Source organism: Staurois parvus, unplaced genomic scaffold, assembly GCF_062004578.1.
Source record: "Staurois parvus isolate SC_StPar_1 unplaced genomic scaffold, SC_StPar_1.0 ptg000604l, whole genome shotgun sequence".
Classification (NCBI taxonomy): domain Eukaryota; kingdom Metazoa; phylum Chordata; class Amphibia; order Anura; family Ranidae; genus Staurois; species Staurois parvus.
In genome coordinates, this window is record NW_028318400.1 from 384,278 (window position 1) to 408,771 (window position 24,494).

Consider the following 24,494-nt stretch of genomic DNA (forward strand, 5'->3'; position numbering starts at 1 on the left):
CACTGAAGAAATGCCAGCTACTACAGTGATTGTCAGTTTCCCCAGTGTTCCACCAGGTATGCAATATGCCTATTTACATGTATTGTACAATGTTCTGTAACTATGCAATATAGATCATACCTGGAGTTCAACTTTAAATATTTTTTAACTGTGCTGTACTGAAACATTTGTTATTTTTATTTCTTTCTAATAAACATGTAGCCCAGTCCTGGCTAACATACTTTTATCATTGCAAGACATTCATAATAAGAATGTTGAGCTAGTGCTTTTTCTAGTGTTCAGCTGTGAAATATTGTTGAGAAAGGGAAGGATCCTACAGAAGAGCCGAGGAATGTGGGATATGTAGTTCAGAAGGCTGGATGTGCAGTGGGCCCAATACTACAAGTTCCAGCCAACTGGAAGAGGAGGTGCAATGCTAGGAAAGGATATATAAATCGGACCCCGAGGGAAGGGCTTCCTCTTAGGACTATGAGCTGAAGCTGAGAAGAGGGACCCGGCTGCTGTGAATAGTGGAGTAGGCCGCGCGGTCCAGACGGTGTGGAGAATCTTTGGCAGATGAGCTACAGACCTGCAAGCAGATCATCCATCCTCAGCTTCCTGTCGGCAGAGTGACTAACTGGAGCTGTGCACATTGTCATCGCCACAGCCAAAGCGGAATCACAGTGTCATAAGGTGCTAGGTCGGGTGACACACGCTGGTTCCAAATTCTGAAGGGGCCTTCTAGGACATCTTGAATCCCTTGAGCCATGGTGCCATCAGGATTGGTGAGCAGGCAAAAGCCCACACAGTGTACACTACACACTGAGGGACATTGCACGCAGACAGCTTTTACCATATGTCTTCTCATAAATCAGAAGGTTTCACCAGGAATCATTTATTTATATTATCCACTATTGCTGGTCGCCATTGCACAGAAATCTCTGAGCTAGCTGAAGATTCAAGACCCCTGTCTATCAATTCTCCTTTTGCTATCTCTCAAGCCAAGGACTCTGTGCCTCACATTTGTGTGTATATTAAAGAGGGACTCTATCTAGAATTTGTTCATAGAATAGTTCACATGTTTAGCTCTTAAAGTGTGTTTTCATTGCTGGATCTGCGGCATCAGGTTTTTAAGGGAGCAGACTCACACTCAGAAGTCTTTATTTTCCCTTTCATACCTGGAATCAAAGGTTCTCTCTGAAAATATTTGAAGCACTGTCTGATGTATTGTGTTTACTATTGTAAGTGTATTTGCAATAGAAAAGTAGAAAACAGGTGACTACCTTGAGAATTATTTGCATTAACTGTCTGCTGACTAAAGAACCTTTAGTAAATACTTAATTGCTTTATTGCATTCTGGTGTCTTTGAAATTGTCATTCTTTGTGCGTTATGTCTGAACCCAGGGTGTCAGAGGTGTCAGGGCAACCTTTGGGGACCGTCATTTTACAGCGGTCCTCACAAGGGTAACGCTGCAAACAAAATTCGTTATACACACAAGATCTGCTAGGGAAGATTATCTCATGTAAGTTTAAGAAGGCCATCCATCTAGTCATTACAGGACCCATAGTGAATTTCATGGCTTGTGCAAATGTTTTACCTATCTTGTATAATTTTCTGGTCTGCAACTAGGCAACAGTGCCCCAGAAATATGGATGTGTCTAAGATTGAGGCAAAATCTGGTAAAAATGGTAAAATTTCACCATCACAAAAAATGAGAGTGAATCCTTCAAATAAGGACATAGAAAGCATCTGACAGATGTTCTTACTCTTCTTTTTCTCTATCCAAGAAATGAAGCTAAACTTTAAATGATCTTCTCTTTTTATGCTGAATGTACAAGCCGGGACTCACCCTACTGCTGTAAGTTCCCATAGCCAGGTCTCAGGAAAATATGTTCGAACCTTCTCCTTTTCTTTCGTTTCTGCTGTCTCTGTCTTAGGAATGCTTTCTCCTCTGTAATTTTGATCAGGTAGTAAAGCTGAAAAAAAAAATCAGGTACATTGTATGCAGTATTTTATTGGGGGGGCTGCAAATTGAGGGTGTGACTACACTATCCTCTGAACTGATTTGACTTACTTTATCCATTTAGGGATTTTTTTTTCTGGCTAGTGTGGTCAACTGGGACACTTGGAAAACATTTTTTAATAATTTAACACTGGCTTTTGGTCTTAGATTTAATTCAGGCATTACAGTATTGTAAGACGTGGTTACATGCGTGTATACAGTGTGGTGCCATTCATTCGCAATGGAACCCCAGTGCTCTTTGCAGTGCATTACAATGCACATCAACGCACTACTGTGTGTTGTGGTGTATGTTTGCAAACATGGTGCATGTGCAATTTCTGGCGATGTCTGGTGCATTGCCAGCCTATTTTTCAGGAAGATTGAGTACATGGCTGTGCTTGAAGATCTGCACATGCGCACAAGCACAGTTCATGCACCAATGCATAGAATCAAGACTGTGTGTGTACGTGTGTGTGCTTGTGATTAAGCGTGCATGTTCGAGTACTGGCGTTTGGTGCCCTTTGGCCTATTTAAAGCACAGCAGGACTAGGGAGAATTGCTGAATAATTTTCTGATTTTGTGGTTCCTGACCAGACCTGCCTCCTGTTATCCTGTGTTTGCCTGCTGACTCTCTTTTATCCAGATTTCCTGTTGCAACCCTGGCTTTTGTCCACTGCCTTTTGTTTTTGTACTTCTGCTGCCTAATATCAACCCTGGCCTTGCTTCTGATCCTACTCCTACCTTCCAAATTTGTACCTCTGCTGCCCAATGGTTGCTGACTCTGGTTTGTCTTGACTCTGGCTTTGATTTCCGAATCTGTGAGTTTCTGTGCTCAATCTGTGTGCCAGCATTCTGTACAAATCCCGGTCTGAGCATCCGTAGCATCCCAGCAGTATCCAGACTGTCATCTTGCCACTCACTTTGTCAGGACTCACTGCAGGCACCTGTACCACTCCTTGTCTTGCTACACCATGTCACCAGCTCCAGGGGCTATTAGACAGGAGGTGTAAAGGAAAACCTTATTAGTTCAGTGTCAGGTAAATGACACTATTCAAATGACTGGGTTACCTTAAAGCAGCACACATAATAAAGCATGTGTGCTGATGCAACACACCAAACAGGCAGGCGAAGATAGTCCTCCATCCAGTAGGTGGCACTGTACTGAATCTAGAGAAACATTGTTCCTGGAGAGACTCCATAGTTGTCACAGATGTTGAAACTGGTTGAATGCTGCAACTTCTGATGACCTCTGGCAGCTATATATGCTCTAAGACTATAGAAATTTGGGTGCCTATGCCATTCGGTGCCACATGGAGTGAGTGGTTAGGTGGGAGACACAGACCCCCTTTGTTAGAGAGTAACAGAGCAGGAAGAGGTTCCTGGCTGAGTAGGGACAGTTCATTCCAGTATCCAGTCAGCATTTGGGGATCTCGCTAGTAGAAGAGAGTGCTGCCACCTTATGTCACAGTCCACCACTCCTCCAGCAGATGTCCTCCTCTGGTAAATCAGGCTAAGCCTGAAATATGGGCTTATTGTAATACTGTGTCATTGCTGAATTAAATATTGTTGCTAAACTGCGTAATTGCTGAGTAATCTGCCATTGTAGTACTGGTCTACTGTGAGTAATCTGCTGTTGCAGTACTGTGCCTTAAAGGATAAGATCACTTTTTAACAAAAAATTTATAAATTCACATTTTTTTTGCAGGTAAATAAATGTACATTTATTATTTTTTTTTTGTAGAGCTTCTAAAGCATTTCACCAGCGATCAGCAGTTCGCTGGTGCCATGCCGGTCTCCCCCTGACCTGTCAGTATAACTGCTTGCTCATACATCCAGTATGAACAAGCAGATACTACTGACAGGAAGGCTCAATGAACTACCACAGCACTGTGGAGCGCCGTGGTAATTAATTGAAAACTACAAGCTGACAGCCGTAAAGGCCGCCGGGACTTATAATTTTCCCATTCACAGAATACTGGGAATTAATGATTTTTTTAATATTGTGACAGCTAGCGGGGAGGAGAAGATCACCCGCTAGCTGCCACAAGGGGGGTGCAGGGGCTGGTCCGATTGTTACATGGGTGTACGTGTAACATGTTACGAAAGGTGAACTTATCCCTTAATGAGTATACTATTGCTGCAACACTGTGCCATTACTGACTGTTCTCTTACAACTGTATGAACACTCACAGTGTATTACTTGGATAGTGCCTGAAAAAACTAATTGCATAATCTTATTACAATATACAAGAAACTACAATTTTTTAGACTGTGTGTATGATTTCTTCCAGATGGGGTACCCCAGCAATAAGCCCCACCTATGGGGTTTAAGTAAGTGTGAGATGGGGAAGCCGCTCTCATTGTTTGAACATTGTTTATGTGGAGTAAATTAAATGTTCTGGACTGACATTCTGTGGTTTAGCCACAAGATGCCACTGTTTTCCTAACACAGCCTCAAACTGCATAGATGTTTCTATATTCATGAAGAGGTGGGGTTTTCACACAGCGTTTAGAGAACAGGAAGAAGAGAGACAGCAGCCATGTGTGGGAGGATGGTGAATGAAGGAGCCGTGTGAGCAGAGAATCTGATGGCATCCAGGTGTGAGAGCATCCCTCAGAAACCAGAGCTGCAGCTAAGTGAGGCTGATCGTGCCCAAGACCCTGATCCTGTTCAGAGAAAGGAAGATTGCTGCCAGGAATGCTGATGAGAGCAGAGGAACAAAGCAACATACACTGTGATAACGCATGCTTGTTGGAGAGACATTTGTTCTGTTCAGAGTCACCAGCGGATACAAAGCAGACCCGGGTCGGTAAGATCGTGCATGCACCTCATTTCAGTGTTGGTGCCTAGAGACTGACACCAGCCTATAGTTAGTTAGTTAGGGTCTCTGCTTGCATCAGGCCACAAGTGTTATTACTGATCATTGGAAGGACCCCATAACTTAAAGTGACATTTCATATTGGAGAGCTGATAAAATCCTACAAACTCAAGCCAGACTGGCGTTTTTCTCAGAAGGAATACTCAGGCACGTGCTACAGGACCAGTTATGGGAGGGGGAATACTGTAGACTTGTGTAAGATTGTAAGCTGTTGTGCTGCATCGCAGGCTAGCCCATACCGTACACCCATACACTGATTCCTGCTATTTTAGGGTAATAACGGGTAAGGTGTGGCAGCTTAGTTGTGCCCGCCAGTAGGTAAATTACTACACTTTCTACCTTCATCCATCAGAAGGCACCATGCTGTGCAGCACAAGGGTCTCAGCCTTTGGGCTGGGTCTATGTAAAGTTATTGTATGTTCCCAGCATTTGTGGTTGTGTTTATTTGCCACATCTAAGTAAAATTCTGTTGTGGCAAGAGCTGGTGTTGGGGTTTCTTTCCTCGTTCGTGACTTCACTGTATCCTGGGGAGCCCACCCCGGTACACGGCTTACATGAGGGCTGTGGGAGACCCTACACCGCTCCTTCTTTACCTACAGGCCTCATGGAATCAGCATCCACTGTTAGGACAGCAGCTACATATCTAGACTAAGATAAAATACATTGCCTTATTCTACAGACTTACCCATTACCATTGGTCCTTGGGGTCCTTGAGGTCCTGCTAGCCCAGGGAATCCATAACATCCAAATACAGGTTTGGAACAATTCATGGGTATCTTAATTTCTGCACTTGTTAGTATTTTCAGTTGTACTCCCTGTGGTTTATGAGGAAAAAAAATACAAAACTGAGATTTCACTATGAGGACATATACAAATAAATTATGGATAGCACCCTGGGGTATTGACATTTTTATAAAAGTGTTGGTCTGTTAGAATGTATCAGTAAGAAAAATTAGCTATGAACATTAGATGGAATTAGACTATCTTTTGTTATCATGCCCCCCACCTCCTCCACCAGCATTTAGGGCTTCTTCTGTGCTACTCCTTTTCTGTAAAAAGCTCTTCTTTTCTATCAGACTTTCCAGTAAACCTGAATGTGTTAAATGGTTCTTTAACACACCTTCTCAGGAAAGCCTGTCATGTTGCTTTCTGGTGGATTCTAAAATGTAGTGGGTTGGAAGAGGCAGACTCTTGGCCTTACAATGAATGTGGTCTAAGCCAATCCATTAGGGGGTACCCAGTAGGTGGATGAGGAGTGTGTAAATAGTCTGGGGCTGGAGTAGCAGGGTTCTTGTCCTAACGGAGAAGACCCCCGCCTGAAAGGCTACTGCCCTTCTGGGCATTGCAGCTGAAGTTGCAGGAGTTCATCGAGGTCCCAGCTCAGTGGGAGCTGAGGGACTATTAAGGGATTTTACTGAGGACCTGGTCTGGGAATTCACTGGAGATGTGTCTGGCAGATATTGGATAGAAGCATCCAAGTATCCGAGGGCATTGTGAGTACAGGCCTGATTGTATGATCCTAGTGACTGTAACCATGTTACAATGAACTGTAGAGCGTTTCTGCAAAATGCACTAAAAACATGTAGGTGTAATCCAGCCCTTGAGGTTATGCAAGTACTTCAAGAGGGTTTAAAAAGCAGTAGAGATGTTTAGAATGCAGAGTTGGTCAGGACAAGAGTGGAAGCTGCAGGTCAGAGATTCTGAGATGCAGTCGATCTAGCAGCCCTAGAACTGGGTATCATTAGTTCTATCCCAGAAGTCCTAAAGTGAGAGAAGGCTGATTTCTGTCTGCACTGAAGAGTCAGCAGTGAATGGTAATAAATGCCCAGTTTAATGAGGTTCTGTCCAGAGATACAGAAGGGATGTTGAATTGGTTATAAGGTGTGGAATGTGGCCCTGGAACTTGATGGGCATCTAGAATAAGAATCCCCCTCCACTATAATGTGACCAATACTTAAAGAATGCTTTCTCCCTCCTATATCCCCCCATCCTCCCCCTTACAATTATGTAGCCACCTGCCGCTGCTGCCGATGGTCGGGGCGGTGGCCATCTTGGTACACTTTATATGCTTTTTGATTTCTGTCTCCACATGAATACTTTTTAATGTTCTAATAAATACTACAATATATGCAACCTTATTGGCTCCTGTGGTGAGCTATTCCCTCTAGGACAAGGGCTGACTTCCCATCCTGTCAAATTCGGGTACCCGCTCCCCCCCGCCCCCCAAAGGTACCAATCCTTAATGGGGAGCAGGGGAGCAGTCCTTAAAGTGGAACTTCCCCTTTTGGGTGGAGCTCCACTTTAAGTGATTTTTATAGGCATATGTGGAGATAGATGTACCCATGGCTGCTGACAGCACCAACAAAGAGGTCTTAAAACGTCTATAAACCTCAGACATGAAATATGAACAAAGAACATCTTTCTATACTGAGTGTGATTTCTTTCTGTGATTTCTTTCTGTTGACTCATTCCTCTGTTATCTGCTTATCTGTCACTCCTGACAGTTTTTCCTGACTCCCCTAGATATTTGGTGATGATTGAGGAGAGCTACAGCACACAGCCTGTGATTGACAGGCAAAGCTGTGCATATTCCCTGTGTCCTGTGTAAAGGAAGGGGGGGGGTTATCCTTTCCCTCCAATCAAGGTTCAGAGCTTTCCTTACTGAGCTCTGGAGTGCCACCTGCTTTGTGCTGATGATAAAATCTGTGTTGTGGAAGGCTGTACATGGCACTGATACAGATAAACAGGTACAACTTATGTGGAAGGATTTGCTTCATCTCTGTGTATCACCTGAGGCCAGTCACTTCACTGGGTATATGTAAGGGGTTACAACTACTTTAAGTATGGTATTCATCTTATAGTTTTATTTCCTAAATCTATATATTATAAAACTGTTGCTTTGCTTCTTTCGTTTTAAAAATAAAACATTGTATATTATGCACATTTTCTTATTCCTAATTTATAGTTACATCTTTCAGTTTGTGTTTATATATACCTTAAATAAGCTGTACACATCCACATTCTGATCATCTCGAGGAGGTGGATGCATGCAGGGCATAACTGGATGGCGAAAGGGTCCCATTGGTGGAGGAAGATGAAAAGAATGATACGGACAACGGCCTTCATTTTCTTTGATGCGATAGTCATATCTGCCATCATCCCGGAATGGAAATAGATTATAAACCTTAATAAAAAGTATTTATGGAAAAATGTAAAAAAAAATTGCAGTAAAGTCCAGCTAAAAAGAAAATAGTTATCAAATTTGGAGATCTAACACTCACTTTGTCGGCAGTCAGCTCCTTGTCTGGTTTCATTAACACCACACTCTGATCCACCACCCTGAGACCACAAAGAGAGCCAGGAGCAGCCTGAACCTGGAGAGATACATCCGATCCTGGGAGGACCTCATCTGGGGAGAAGTCAACTGATACCTGGCAAGGAGATAACACAATAGCACAGAATATTAACATTAATAGTATTGAGTAGAGTCTTCTAACCTACGTCTGCAAGAAGAGAAGCAGCTTCTAGATGTCTACCATCCTGTAGGCAGGGTTCCTACTCATTAGGCTACATCCACACTAGCATTGTATTTTAATCTCAATAAATGCTGGAGAAAAAAAACACTGGATAAAAAACGCTGGTTATAGCGTTTAGAAACGTTAGCATTTTATTAGTGTTTTTACAGTACACATAAAAAAAAAAGCTATAAAAAAAGCTGTTAGGAGTATTTTCGTGGCGTTTAGGAGCTTTTAGCGTTTTTTTCTGCTGGAAAAACGCTCAAAAAGACTCTCCAAAAACAATACGCAATAGCAGCCATAACCTTATGACTAGAGATGAGCGAAGTATTCAAAAATTCGATTCGACTGATTCGGCGAATTCGTGGAAAATATTCGATTCGAGTCGAATATATTCGCTGTGAATTTAACTTAAAAAAGGGTGTTTCTAGGCTTCAGAGAGACTTAATATTAGTGCAGAACACTGTACCTTTAATTTAAATGCCCTTGGAGTCTGCTGGGGAAGAGAAATAATACTGTCAGTCAGTATGACATGCAGATGAGTGCCGTCGATCTTAGAATCACCGCACACTTCACTCATTTGGCCAGTCACGGGGCCAAAACCAGTATTTGGAGCCACAGTGTGGCGGTGGAGGCAGCAGCAATGGGAGGCCATACAGCAACCTATGACAAAATGGAAACCAGCAGGAGTGTGAGGAGACCTGAAAGTGGCACATGGCAGAGTGGGAGCAATGGGAGGCGGTACAGGGACCCAGGTCACACTGTGGGCCCAGCAGCAGCGTGACCAGGCGGTACGGGGGCCCATGGCAGATTTGGGGCCTGGCAGCACCTATGGGAGGCCTGTAATCTGCCAGCAACCTATGACAAAATGGAAAACCGCAGGAGTGTGAGGAGACCTCAAAGTGGCACATGGCAGAGTGGGAGCAATGGGAGGCGGTACAGGGACCCAGGTCACACTGTGGGACCAACAGCAGCGTGACCAGGCGGTACGGGGGCCCATGGCAGATTTGGGGCCTGGCAGCACCTATGGGAGGCCTGTAATCTGACAGCAACCTATGACAAAATGGAAAACCGCAGGAGTGTGAGGAGACCTCAAAGTGGCACATGGCAGAGTGGGAGCAATGGGAGGCGGTACAGGGACCCAGGTCACACTGTGGGCTCAGCAGCAGCGTGACCAGGCGGTACGGGGGCCCATGGCAGATTTGGGGCCTGGCAGCACCTATGGGAGGCCTGTAATCTGCCAGCAAACTATGACAAAATGGAAAACCGCAGGAGTGTGAGGAGACCTCAAAGTGGCACATGGCAGAGTGGGAGCAATGGGAGGCGGTACAGGGACCCAGGTCACACTGTGGGACCAGCAGCAGCGTGACCAGGCGGTACGGGGGCCCATGGCCGATTTGGGGCCTGGCGGCACCTATGGGAGGCCTGTAATCTGCCAGCAATCTATGACAAAATGGAAAACCGCAGGAGTGTGAGGAGACCTCAAAGTGGCACATGGCAGAGTGGGAGCAATGGGAGGCGGTACAGGGACCCAGGTCACACTGTGGGCCCAGCAGCAGCGTGACCAGGCGGTACGGGGGCCCATGGCCGATTTGGGGCCTGGCGGCACCTATGGGAGGCCTGTAATCTGCCAGCAACCTATGACAAAATGGAAAACCGCAGGAGTGTGAGGAGACCTCAAAGTGGCACATGGCAGAGTGGGAGCAATGGGAGGCGGTACAGGGACCCAGGTCACACTGTGGGCCCAGCAGCAGCGTGACCAGGCGGTACGGGGGCCCATGGCCGATTTGGGGCCTGGCGGCACCTATGGGAGGCCTGTAATCTGCCAGCAACCTATGACAAAATGGAAAACCGCAGGAGTGTGATGAGACCTCAAAGTGGCACATGGCAGAGTGGGAGCAATGGGAGGCGGTACAGGGACCCAGGTCACACTGTGGGACCAGCAGCAGCGTGACCAGGCGGTACGGGGGCCCATGGCCGATTTGGGGCCTGGCGGCACCTATGGGAGGCCTGTAATCTGCCAGCAACCTATGACAAAATGGAAAACCGCAGGAGTGTGAGGAGACCTCAAAGTGGCACATGGCAGAGTGGGAGCAATGGGAGGCGGTACAGGGACCCAGGTCACACTGTGGGCCCAGCAGCAGCGTGACCAGGCGGTACGGGGGCCCATGGCCGATTTGGGGCCTGGCGGCACCTATGGGAGGCCTGTAATCTGGCAGCAACCTATGACAAAATGGAAAACCGCAGGAGTGTGAGGAGACCTCAAAGTGGCACATGGCAGAGTGGGAGCAATGGGAGGCGGTACAGGGACCCAGGTCACACTGTGGGCTCAGCAGCAGCGTGACCAGGCGGTACGGGGGCCCATGGCAGATTTAGGGCCTGGCAGCACCTATGGGAGGCCTGTAATCTGCCAGCAAACTATGACAAAATGGAAAACCGCAGGAGTGTGAGGAGACCTCAAAGTGGCACATGGCAGAGTGGGAGCAATGGGAGGCGGTACAGGGACCCAGGTCACACTGTGGGCTCAGCAGCAGCGTGACCAGGCGGTACGGGGGCCCATGGCAGATTTGGGGCCTGGCAGCACCTATGGGAGGCCTGTAATCTGCCAGCAAACTATGACAAAATGGAAAACCGCAGGAGTGTGAGGAGACCTCAAAGTGGCACATGGCAGAGTGGGAGCAATGGGAGGCGGTACAGGGACCCAGGTCACACTGCGGGCCCAGCAGCAGCGTGACCAGGCGGTACGGGGCCCATGGCCGATTTGGGGCCTGGCAGCACCTATGGGAGGCCTGTAATCTGCCAGCAACCTATGACAAAATGGAAAACCGCAGGAGTGTGAGGAGACCTCAAAGTGGCACATGGCAGAGTGGGAGCAATGGGAGGCGGTACAGGGACCCAGGTCACACTGTGGGCCCAGCAGTAGCGTGACCAGGCGGTACGGGGCCCATGGCCGATTTGGGGCCTGGCGGCACCTATGGGAGGCCTGTAATCTGCCAGCAACCTATGACAAAATGGAAAACCGCAGGAGTGTGAGGAGACCTCAAAGTGGCACATGGCAGAGTGGGAGCAATGGGAGGCGGTACAGGGACCCAGGTCACACTGTGGGCCCAGCAGCAGCGTGACCAGGCGGTACGGGGGCCCATGGCCGATTTGGGGCCTGGCGGCACCTATGGGAGGCCTGTAATCTGGCAGCAACCTATGACAAAATGGAAAACCGCAGGAGTGTGAGGAGACCTCAAAGTGGCACATGGCAGAGTGGGAGCAATGGGAGGCGGTACAGGGACCCAGGTCACACTGTGGGCTCAGCAGCAGCGTGACCAGGCGGTACGGGGGCCCATGGCAGATTTAGGGCCTGGCAGCACCTATGGGAGGCCTGTAATCTGCCAGCAAACTATGACAAAATGGAAAACCGCAGGAGTGTGAGGAGACCTCAAAGTGGCACATGGCAGAGTGGGAGCAATGGGAGGCGGTACAGGGACCCAGGTCACACTGTGGGCTCAGCAGCAGCGTGACCAGGCGGTACGGAGGCCCATGGCAGATTTGGGGCCTGGCGGCACCTATGGGAGGCCTGGAATCTGCCAGCAACCTATGACAAAATGGAAAACCGCAGGAGTGTGAGGAGACCTCAAAGTGGCACATGGCAGAGTGGGAGCAATGGGAGGCGGTACAGGGACCCAGGTCACACTGTGGGCTCAGCAGCAGCGTGACCAGGCGGTACGGGGGCCCATGGCAGATTTGGGGCCTGGCGGGACCTATGGGAGGCCTGTAATCTGCCAGCAATCTATGACAAAATGGAAAACTGCAGGAGTGTGAGGAGACCTCAAAGTGGCACATGGCAGAGTGGGAGCAATGGGAGGCGGTACAGGGACCCAGGTCACATAGTGGGCTCAGCAGCAGCATGACCAGGCGGTACGGGGGCCCATGGCAGATTTGGGGCCTGGCAGCACCTATGGGAGGCCTGTAATCTGCCAGCAAACTATGACAAAATGGAAAACCGCAGGAGTGTGAGGAGACCTCAAAGTGGCACATGGCAGAGTGGGAGCAATGGGAGGCGGTACAGGGACCCAGGTCACACTGTGGGCCCAGCAGCAGCGTGACCAGGCGGTACGGGGGCCCATGGCCGATTTGGGGCCTGGCGGCACCTATGGGAGTCCTGGAATCTGCCAGCAACCTATGACAAAATGGAAAACCGCAGGAGTGTGAGGAGACCTCAAAGTGGCACATGGCAGAGTGGGAGCAATGGGAGGCGGTACAGGGACCCAGGTCACACTGTGGGCCCAGCAGCAGCGTGACCAGGCGGTACGGGGGCCCATGGCCGATTTGGGGCCTGGCGGCACCTATGGGAGGCCTGTAATCTGCCAGCAACCTATGACAAAATGGAAAACCGCAGGAGTGTGAGGAGACCTCAAAGTGGCACATGGCAGAGTGGGAGCAATGGGAGGCGGTACAGGGACCCAGGTCACACTGTGGGCCCAGCAGCAGCGTGACCAGGCGGTACGGGGGCCCATGGCCGATTTGGGGCCTGGCGGCACCTATGGGAGGCCTGTAATCTGCCAGCAACCTATGACAAAATGGAAAACCGCAGGAGTGTGATGAGACCTCAAAGTGGCACATGGCAGAGTGGGAGCAATGGGAGGCGGTACAGGGACCCAGGTCACACTGTGGGACCAGCAGCAGCGTGACCAGGCGGTACGGGGGCCCATGGCCGATTTGGGGCCTGGCGGCACCTATGGGAGGCCTGTAATCTGCCAGCAACCTATGACAAAATGGAAAACCGCAGGAGTGTGAGGAGACCTCAAAGTGGCACATGGCAGAGTGGGAGCAATGGGAGGCGGTACAGGGACCCAGGTCACACTGTGGGCCCAGCAGTAGCGTGACCAGGCGGTACGGGGCCCATGGCCGATTTGGGGCCTGGCGGCACCTATGGGAGGCCTGTAATCTGCCAGCAACCTATGACAAAATGGAAAACCGCAGGAGTGTGAGGAGACCTCAAAGTGGCACATGGCAGAGTGGGAGCAATGGGAGGCGGTACAGGGACCCAGGTCACACTGTGGGCCCAGCAGCAGCGTGACCAGGCGGTACGGGGGCCCATGGCCGATTTGGGGCCTGGCGGCACCTATGGGAGGCCTGTAATCTGGCAGCAACCTATGACAAAATGGAAAACCGCAGGAGTGTGAGGAGACCTCAAAGTGGCACATGGCAGAGTGGGAGCAATGGGAGGCGGTACAGGGACCCAGGTCACACTGTGGGCTCAGCAGCAGCGTGACCAGGCGGTACGGGGGCCCATGGCAGATTTAGGGCCTGGCAGCACCTATGGGAGGCCTGTAATCTGCCAGCAAACTATGACAAAATGGAAAACCGCAGGAGTGTGAGGAGACCTCAAAGTGGCACATGGCAGAGTGGGAGCAATGGGAGGCGGTACAGGGACCCAGGTCACACTGTGGGCTCAGCAGCAGCGTGACCAGGCGGTACGGAGGCCCATGGCAGATTTGGGGCCTGGCGGCACCTATGGGAGGCCTGGAATCTGCCAGCAACCTATGACAAAATGGAAAACCGCAGGAGTGTGAGGAGACCTCAAAGTGGCACATGGCAGAGTGGGAGCAATGGGAGGCGGTACAGGGACCCAGGTCACACTGTGGGCTCAGCAGCAGCGTGACCAGGCGGTACGGGGCCCATGGCAGATTTGGGGCCTGGCGGCACCTATGGGAGGCCTGTAATCTGCCAGCAATCTATGACAAAATGGAAAACTGCAGGAGTGTGAGGAGACCTCAAAGTGGCACATGGCAGAGTGGGAGCAATGGGAGGCGGTACAGGGACCCAGGTCACATAGTGGGCTCAGCAGCAGCATGACCAGGCGGTACGGGGGCCCATGGCAGATTTGGGGCCTGGCAGCACCTATGGGAGGCCTGTAATCTGCCAGCAAATTATGACAAAATGGAAAACCGCAGGAGTGTGAGGAGACCTCAAAGTGGCACATGGCAGAGTGGGAGCAATGGGAGGCGGTACAGGGACCCAGGTCACACTGTGGGCCCAGCAGCAGCGTGACCAGGCGGTACGGGGGCCCATGGCCGATTTGGGGCCTGGCGGCACCTATGGGAGTCCTGGAATCTGCCAGCAACCTATGACAAAATGGAAAACCGCAGGAGTGTGAGGAGACCTCAAAGTGGCACATGGCAGAGTGGGAGCAATGGGAGGCGGTACAGGGACCCAGGTCACACTGTGGGACCAGCAGCAGCGTAACCAGGCGGTACGGGGGCCCATGGCCGATTTGGGGCCTGGCGGCACCTATGGGAGGCCTGTAATCTGCCAGCAACCTATGACAAAATGGAAAACCGCAGGAGTGTGAGGAGACCTCAAAGTGGCACATGGCAGAGTGGGAGCAATGGGAGGCGGTACAGGGACCCAGGTCACACTGTGGGCCCAGCAGCAGCGTGACCAGGCGGTACGGGGGCCCATGGCCGATTTGGGGCCTGGCGGCACCTATGGGAGGCCTGTAATCTGCCAGCAACCTATGACAAAATGGAAAACCGCAGGAGTGTGAGGAGACCTCAAAGTGGCACATGGCAGAGTGGGAGCAATGGGAGGTGGTACAGGGACCCAGGTCACACTGTGGGCCCAGCAGCAGCGTGACCAGGCGGTACGGGGGCCCATGGCCGATTTGGGGCCTGGCGGCACCTATGGGAGGCCTGTAATCTGCCAGCAACCTATGACAAAATGGAAAACCGCAGGAGTGTGAGGAGACCTCAAAGTGGCACATGGCAGAGTGGGAGCAATGGGAGGCGGTACAGGGACCCAGGTCACACTGTGGGCTCAGCAGCAGCGTGACCAGGCGGTACGGGGGCCCATGGCAGATTTGGGGCCTGGCAGCACCTATGGGAGGCCTGTAATCTGCCAGCAACCTATGACAAAATGGAAAACCGCAGGAGTGTGAGGAGACCTCAAAGTGGCACATGGCAGAGTGGGAGCAATGGGAGGCGGTACAGGGACCCAGGTCACACTGTGGGCCCAGCAGCAGCGTGACCAGGCGGTACGGGGGCCCATGGCCGATTTGGGGCCTGGCGGCACCTATGGGAGGCCTGTAATCTGCCAGCAACCTATGACAAAATGGAAAACCGCAGGAGTGTGAGGAGACCTCAAAGTGGCACATGGCAGAGTGGGAGCAATGGTAGGCGGTACAGGGACCCAGGTCACACTGTGGGCTCAGAAGCAGCGTGACCAGGCGGTATGGGGGCCCATGGCAGATTTGGGGCCTGGCGGCACCTATGGGAGGCCTGTAATCTGCCAGCAAACTATGACAAAATGGAAAACCGCAGGAGTGTGAGGAGACCTCAAAGTGGCACATGGCAGAGTGGGAGCAATGGGAGGCGGTACAGGGACCCAGGTCACACTGTGGGACCAGCAGCAGCGTGACCAGGCGGTACAGGGGCCCATGGCCGATTTGGGGCCTGGCAGCACCTATGGGAGGCCTGTAATCTGCCAGCAACCTATGACAAAATGGAAAACCGCAGGAGTGTGAGGAGACCTCAAAGTGGCACATGGCAGAGTGGGAGCAATGGGAGGCGGTACAGGGACCCAGGTCACACTGTGGGACCAGCAGCAGCGTAACCAGGCGGTACGGGGGCCCATGGCCGATTTGGGGCCTGGCGGCACCTATGGGAGGCCTGTAATCTGCCAGCAACCTATGACAAAATGGAAAACCGCAGGAGTGTGAGGAGACCTCAAAGTGGCACATGGCAGAGTGGGAGCAATGGGAGGCGGTACAGGGACCCAGGTCACACTGTGGGCCCAGCAGCAGCGTGACCAGGCGGTACGGGGGCCCATGGCCGATTTGGGGCCTGGCGGCACCTATGGGAGGCCTGTAATCTGCCAGCAACCTATGACAAAATGGAAAACCGCAGGAGTGTGAGGAGACCTCAAAGTGGCACATGGCAGAGTGGGAGCAATGGGAGGTGGTACAGGGACCCAGGTCACACTGTGGGCCCAGCAGCAGCGTGACCAGGCGGTACGGGGGCCCATGGCCGATTTGGGGCCTGGCGGCACCTATGGGAGGCCTGTAATCTGCCAGCAACCTATGACAAAATGGAAAACCGCAGGAGTGTGAGGAGACCTCAAAGTGGCACATGGCAGAGTGGGAGCAATGGGAGGCGGTACAGGGACCCAGGTCACACTGTGGGCTCAGCAGCAGCGTGACCAGGCGGTACGGGGGCCCATGGCAGATTTGGGGCCTGGCAGCACCTATGGGAGGCCTGTAATCTGCCAGCAACCTATGACAAAATGGAAAACCGCAGGAGTGTGAGGAGACCTCAAAGTGGCACATGGCAGAGTGGGAGCAATGGGAGGCGGTACAGGGACCCAGGTCACACTGTGGGCCCAGCAGCAGCGTGACCAGGCGGTACGGGGGCCCATGGCCGATTTGGGGCCTGGCGGCACCTATGGGAGGCCTGTAATCTGCCAGCAACCTATGACAAAATGGAAAACCGCAGGAGTGTGAGGAGACCTCAAAGTGGCACATGGCAGAGTGGGAGCAATGGTAGGCGGTACAGGGACCCAGGTCACACTGTGGGCTCAGAAGCAGCGTGACCAGGCGGTATGGGGGCCCATGGCAGATTTGGGGCCTGGCGGCACCTATGGGAGGCCTGTAATCTGCCAGCAAACTATGACAAAATGGAAAACCGCAGGAGTGTGAGGAGACCTCAAAGTGGCACATGGCAGAGTGGGAGCAATGGGAGGCGGTACAGGGACCCAGGTCACACTGTGGGACCAGCAGCAGCGTGACCAGGCGGTACAGGGGCCCATGGCCGATTTGGGGCCTGGCAGCACCTATGGGAGGCCTGTAATCTGCCAGCAACCTATGACAAAATGGAAAACCGCAGGAGTGTGAGGAGACCTCAAAGTGGCACATGGCAGAGTGGGAGCAATGGGAGGCGGTACAGGGACCCAGGTCACACTGTGGGACCAGCAGCAGCGTGACCAGGCGGTACGGGGGCCCATGGCCGATTTGGGGCCTTGCGGCACCTATGGGAGGCCTGTAATCTGCCAGCAACCTATGACAAAATGGAAAACCGCAGGAGTGTGATGAGACCTCAAAGTGGCACATGGCAGAGTGGGAGCAATGGGAGGCGGTACAGGGACCCAGGTCACACTGTGGGCCCAGCAGCAGCGTGACCAGGCGGTACGGGGGCCCATGGCCGATTTGGGGCCTGGCGGCACCTATGGGAGGCCTGTAATCTGCCAGCAACCTATGACAAAATGGAAAACCGCAGGAGTGTGAGGAGACCTCAAAGTGGCACATGGCAGAGTGGGAGCAATGGGAGGCGGTACAGGGACCCAGGTCACACTGTGGGCCCAGCAGCAGCGTGACCAGGCGGTACGGGGGCCCATGGCCGATTAGGGGCCTGGCGGCACCTATGGGAGGCCTGTAATCTGCCAGCAACCTATGACAAAATGGAAAACCGCAGGAGTGTGAGGAGACCTCAAAGTGGCACATGGCAGAGTGGGAGCAATGGGAGGCGGTACAGGGACCCAGGTCACACTGTGGGCTCAGCAGCAGCGTGACCAGGTGGTACGGGGGCCCATGGCAGTTTTGGGGCCTGGCGGCACCTATGGGAGACCTGTAATCTGCCAGCAACCTATGACAAAATGGAAAACCGCAGGAGTGTGAGGAGACCTCAAAGTGGCACATGGCAGAGTGGGAGCAATGGGAGGCGGTACAGGGACCCATGACACACTGTGGACCCAGCAGCAGCGTGACCAGGCGGTACGGGGGCCCATGGCAGATTTGGGGCCTGGCAGCAGCAATGTGAGGCCCGTAATCTGCCAGCATCCTATGACAAAATGGAACCCAGCAGCAGTGTGAGGAGACCTGATAGTGGCACATGGCAGAGTGTGGCGTTGGAGATAGCAGCAATGGGAGGCGGTACAGGGACCCATGACACACTGTGGACCTGGCAGCAGCGTGAGGAGGCGGTACAGGGGCCCATGGCAGATTAGGGGCCTGGCCGCAGCAATGTGAGGCCCGTAATCTGCCAGCACCCTATGACAAAATGAAACACACCAGCAGTGTGAGGAGACCTGAAAGTGGCACATGGCATGACACACTGTGGACCTTGCAGCAGCGTGAGGAGGCGGTACAGGGGCCCATGGCAGATTAGGGGCCTGGCCGCAGCAATGTGAGGCCCGTAATCTGCCAGCACCCTATGACAAAATGAAACACACCAGCAGTGTGAGGAGACCTGAAAGTGGCACATGGCATGACACACTGTGGACCTTGCATCAGCGTGAGGAGGCGGTACAGGGGCCCATGGCAGATTAGGGGCCTGGCAGCAGCTATGGGAGGCCCGTAATCTGCCAGCACCCTATGACAAAATGAAACACACCAGCAGCAGTGTGCGGAGACCTGAAAGTGGCACATGTTTGTGGCATGATTCATGGCGGATTTAGTCAGTTGTGTCAGGAACTGGTGGTTTGAAATCTAGACTAATCCACGCCTGATTCATTTTCACAAACGGGAGTCTCTCCACACTTTGGGTGGACAGTCGTGTCCTCCGCGGAGTTACAATACCTCCTGCCGCACTAAACACGCGCTCCGATGCCACGCTACTGGCCGGGCATGACAGCCTTTCAAGGGCAAAGTCAGCTAGTTGGGGCCAAAGGTCAAGTTTCGTTGCCCAGTAGTCAAGGGGATTGTCTACCTCGGTTGGCAGGGTGCTGTCCAAGTAGGCCCAAGCCTGTTGTTTGAGCTCCTGCTCCAGGTCCACCTGATGCTGCTGCTGCTGCTGCTGCTGCGGCTGGTTAGTAGTTTCCTCACTGCGCTGGTGAATTAAGCTACTCATCATCGACTGCAGACTGAGGCAGCCGCTGCTGGTGGAGCTGCCACTGCTCCTACCACCCCACCCCTCCCCTGCTGCCATGGCAGCGGAATGCGAGCGCACAGGGCCCACAGTGTCTGAGGATGGACGTTGGCGCAGAAAGGCAGAGACCAGCTGACTACATAGGTGGTTTTTATAGTACGTTATTTTGGCCTCCCTCTCAGCAGGTGTGAAAAAGGCCACCATTTTGGAACGGTAGCGAGGGTCCAACAAGGTGGACAGCCAAAAGTCATCCCTCTGTCTGATGGTTATTATTCGGCTGTCGCTACGCAAGCAACCGAGCATGCTATGGGCCATTTGTGCCAAGGAATGCGAGGGACTCCCTGCCTCCATCTCCACAGCATACTGCCACGGTGCGTCTGGGTCCTCTGTCTCCTCCTCCTCCTCCTCTACCAGATGCTCCTGCTCCTCCACTCCTGTCCGCTGAGTGGAAAAACCACCCATTTCACTCAATAATTCCTGAGCACCAATGTCCTCCTCTACTTCCTCCTCTTCTTCCTGTCCTGCCCCCACAGGGGTCATGTGGCGTTGAGATCTGTGCGCCACGTCTACCGCACTCTGACCAGCCATTGTTAACAGCATTTGTTCCAGGACGTGCAACAGAGGAATGACGTCGTTCATCCCATAGTCCTGCTGACTCACGAATAGCGTGGCCTCCTCAAAGGGCCTGAGCAAGCGCAGGTGTCACGCATGAGCTGCCAATGGCTGACATCTAAGTTACACAGGGAGTACCTTTATCCGCTTTTAACATCAGGAAATCTGTGATGGCTTTTCGCTGTTCGTAAAGGCGGTCTAACATATGTAGGGTTGAATTCCACCTTGTTGCAACGTCACAGCATGAGGAGTCGGTACGGGGGCCCATGGCAGATTACGTGCCTGGCAGCAGCAATGGGAGGCCCGTAATCTGCCAGCACCCTATGTCAAAAAATTGAACACACCAGCAGTGTGAGGAGACCTGAAAGTGGCACATGGCAGAGTGTGGCGATGGAGACAGCAGCAATGGGAGGCCGTACAGGGACCCATGACACACTCTGGACTTGGCAGCAGCATGAGGAGGCGGTATAGGGGCCCATGGCAGATTAGGGGCCTGGCAGCCGCTATGGGAGGCCCGTAATCTGCCAACACCCTATGTCAAAAAATTGAACACACCAGCAGTGTGAGGAGACCTGAAAGTGGCACATGGCATGAGAGACTGTGGACCTGGCAGCAGCATGAGGAGGCGGTATAGGGGCCCATGGCAGATTAGGGGCCTGGCAGCAGCTATGGGAGGCCCGTAATCTGCCAACACCCTATGTCAAAAAATTGAACACACCAGCAGTGTCAGGAGACCTGAAAGTGGCACATGGCATGAGAGACTGTGGACCTGGCAGCAGCATGAGGAGGCGGTATAGGGGCCCATGGCAGATTAGGGGCCTGGCAGCAGCTATGGGAGGCCCGTAATCTGCCAGCACCCTATGACAAAAAATTGAACACACCAGCAGTGTGTGAGGAGACCTGAAAGTGGCACATGGCAGAGTGAGGCGATGGGAGACAGCAGCAATGGGAGGCCGTACAGGGACCCATGAGAGACTCTGGACCTGGCAGCAGCATGAGGAGGCGGTACAGGGGCCCATGGCAGATTAGGGGCCTGGCAGCAGCTATGGGAGGCCCGTAATCTGCCAGCACCCTATGTCAAAAAATTGAACACACCAGCAGTGTGAGGAGACCTGAAAGTGGCACATGGCATGAGAGACTGTGGACCTGGCAGCAGCATGAGGAGGCGGTATAGGGGCCCATGGCAGATTAGGGGCCTGGCAGCAGCTATGGGAGGCCCGTAATCTGCCAGCACCCTATGACAAAAAATTGAACACACCAGCAGTGTGTGAGGAGACCTGAAAGTGGCACAATGCAGAGTGAGGCGATGGGAGACAGCAGCAATGGGAGGCCGTACAGGGACCCATGAGAGACTCTGGACCTGGCAGCAGCATGAGGAGGCGGTACAGGGGCCCATGGCAGATTAGGGGCCTGGCAGCAGCTATGGGAGGCCCGTAATCTGCCAGCACCCTATGTCAAAAAATTGAACACACCAGCAGTGTGAGGAGACCTGAAAGTGGCACATGGCATGAGAGACTCTGGACCTGGCAGCAGCATGAGGAGGCAGTATAGGGGCCCATGGCAGATTAGGGGCCTGGCAGGAGCTATGGGAGGCCCGTAATCTTCCAGCACCCTATGACAAAAAATTGAACACACCAGCAGTGTGTGAGGAGACCTGAAAGTGGCACATGGCAGAGTGAGGCGATGGGAGACAGCAGCAATGGGAGGCCGTACAGGGACCCATGAGAGACTCTGGACCTGGCAGCAGCATGAGGAGGCGGTACAGGGGCCCATGGCAGATTAGGGGCCTGGCAGCAGCTATGGGAGGCCAGTAATCTGCCAGCACCCTATGTCAAAAAATGTAACACACCAGCAGTGTGAGGAGACCTGAAAGTGGCACATGGCATGAGAGACTCTGGACCTGGCAGCAGCATGAGGAGGCGGTATAGGGGCCCATGGCAGATTAGGGGCCTGGCAGCAGCTATGTGAGGCCCGTAATCTGCCAGCACCCTATGACAAAAAATGTAACACACCAGCAGTGTGAGGAGACCTGAAAGTGGCACATGGCAGAGTGTGGCGATGGAGACAGCAGCAATGGGAGGCCGTACAGGGACCCATGAGAGACTGTGGACCTGGCAGCAGCATGAGGAGGCGGTATAGGGGCCCATGGCAGATTAGGGGCCTGGCAGCAGCTATGGGAGGCCCGTAATCTGCCAGCACCCTATGACAAAAAATTGAACACACCAACAGTGTGTGAGGAGACCTGAAAGTGGCACATGGCAGAGTGAGGCGATGGGAGATAGCAGCAATGGGAGGCCGTACAGGGACCCATGAGAGACTCTGGACCTGGCAGCAGCATGAGGAGGCGGTACAGGGGCCCATGGCAGATTAGGGGCCTGGCAGCAGCTATGGGAGACCCGTAATCTGCCAGCACCCTATGACAAAAAATTGAACACACCAGCAGTGTGTGAGGAGACCTGAAAGTGGCACATGGCAGAGTGAGGCGATGGGAGACAGCAGCAATGGGAGGCCGTACAGGGACCCATGAGAGACTCTGGACCTGGCAGCAGCATGAGGAGGCGGTACAGGGGCCCATGGCAGATTAGGGGCCTGGCAGCAGCTATGTGAGGCCCGTAATCTGCCAGCACCCTATGACAAAAAATGTAACACACCAGCAGTGTGAGGAGACCTGAAAGTGGCACATGGCATGAGAGACTCTGGACCTGGCAGCAGCACGAGGAGGCGGTATAGGGGCCCATGGCAGATTAGGGGCCTGGCAGCAGCTATGGGAGGCCCGTAATCTGCCAGCACCCTATTTCAAAAAATTGAACACACCAGCAGTGTGTGAGGAGACCTGAAAGTGGCACATGGCAGAGTGTGGCGATGGAGACAGCAGCAATGGGAGGCCGTACAGGGACCCATGAGAGACTCTGGACCTGGCAGCAGCATGAGGAGGCGGTACAGGGGCCCATGGCAGATTAGGGGCCTGACAGCAGCTATGGGAGGCCCGTAATCTGCCAGCACCCTATGACAAAAAATGGAACACACCAGCAGTGTGTGAGGAGACCTGAAAGTGGCACATGTTTGGGGCATGATTCATGGCGGATTTAGTCAGTTGTGTCAGGAACTGGTGGTTTGAAATCCAGACTAATCCACGCCTGATTCATTTTCACAAACGTGAGTCTCTCCACACTTTGGGTGGACAGTCGTGTCCTCCGCGGAGTTACAATACCTCCTGCCGCACTAAACACGCGCTCCGATGCCACGCTACTGGCCGGGCATGACAGCCTTTCAAGGGCAAATTCGCTAGTTGGGGCCAAAGGTCAAGTTTCGTTGCCCAGTAGTCAAGGGGATTGTCTACCTCGGTTGGCAGGGTGCTGTCCAAGTAGGCCCAAGCCTGTTGTTTGAGCTCCTGCTCCAGGTCCACCTGATGCTGCTGCTGCTGCTGCTGCGGCTGGTTAGTAGTTTCCTCACTGCGCTGGTGAAGAAAGCTACTCATCATCGACTGCAGACTGAGGCAGCCGCTGCTGGTGGAGCTGCCACTGCTCCTACCACCCCACCCCTCCCCTGCTGCCATGGCAGCGGAACGCGAGCGCACAGGGCCCACAGTGTCTGAGGATGGACGTTGGCGCAGAAAGGCAGAGACCAGCTGACTACATAGGTGGTTTTTATAGTACGTTATTTTGGCCTCCCTCTCAGCAGGTGTGAAAAAGGCCACCATTTTGGAACGATAGCGAGGGTCCAACAAGGTGGACAGCCAAAAGTCATCCCTCTGTCTGATGGTTATTATTCGTCTGTCGCTACGCAAGCAAGCGAGCATGCTATGGGCCATTTGTGCCAAGGAATGCGAAGGACTCCCTGCCTCCATCTCCACAGCATACTGCCACGGTGCGTCTGGGTCCTCTGTCTCCTCCTCCTCCTCCTCTACCAGATGCTCCTGCTCCTCCACTCCTGTCCGCTGAGTGGAAAAACCACCCATTTCACTCAATAATTCCTGAGCACAAATGTCCTCCTCTACCTCCTCCTCTTCTTCCTGTCCTGCCCCCACAGGGGTCATGTGGCGTTGAGATCTGTGCGCCACGTCTACCGCACTCTGACCAGCCATTGTTAACAGCATTTGTTCCAGGACGTGCAACAGAGGAATGACGTCGTTCATCCCATAGTCCTGCCGACTCACGAATAGCGTGGCCTCCTCAAAGGGCCTGAGCAAGCGCAGGTGTCACGCATGAGCTGCCAATGGCTGACATCGAAGTTACACAGGGGAGTACCTTTATCCGCTTGTAACATCAGGAAATCGGTGATGGCCTTTCGCTGCTCGTAAAGGCGGTCTAACATGTGTAGGGTTGAATTCCACCTTGTTGCAACGTCGCAGATCAGGCGATGCTGTGGAATTCTGTTCTGCCGCTGCAGCTCAAGGAGGGTGTGCTTTGCGCTGTAGGAATGGCTGAAATGCATGCAAAGTTTACGTGACTTTTTAAGGATGTCTTGCAGTGGGATGGTGGATTTTAGGAACCGCTTGACAACCAGATTGAACACGTGAGCCATGCATGGCGCATGGCACAACCTTCCTTGACGCAGAGCAGACACCATGTTCTTTCTGTTGTCGGTCAACATGGTTCCAATTTTCAGTTTGCGCGGAGACAGCCATCTGTCGATTTCTCTGTTCATTACACTCAG

At 52.7% G+C, this 24,494-nt stretch overlaps 1 protein-coding gene across 1 annotated transcript in view; it reads right to left on the reverse strand.

Annotated features, from left to right (window-relative positions):
* Positions 1-24,494, reverse strand: part of LOC149449762 (alpha-2-macroglobulin-like protein 1) — a 135,000-nt gene that overhangs the window by 40,200 nt on the left and 70,306 nt on the right. The window contains exons 15-18 of the mRNA XM_089692750.1: positions 8,143-8,292; positions 7,857-8,045; positions 5,547-5,676; positions 1,830-1,956 (exon numbers count right to left, since the gene is read on the reverse strand). Coding sequence (XP_089548876.1) covers positions 1,830-1,956; positions 5,547-5,676; positions 7,857-8,045; positions 8,143-8,292 — 596 coding nt within the window. The remainder of the gene's footprint in view (positions 1-1,829; positions 1,957-5,546; positions 5,677-7,856; positions 8,046-8,142; positions 8,293-24,494) is intronic.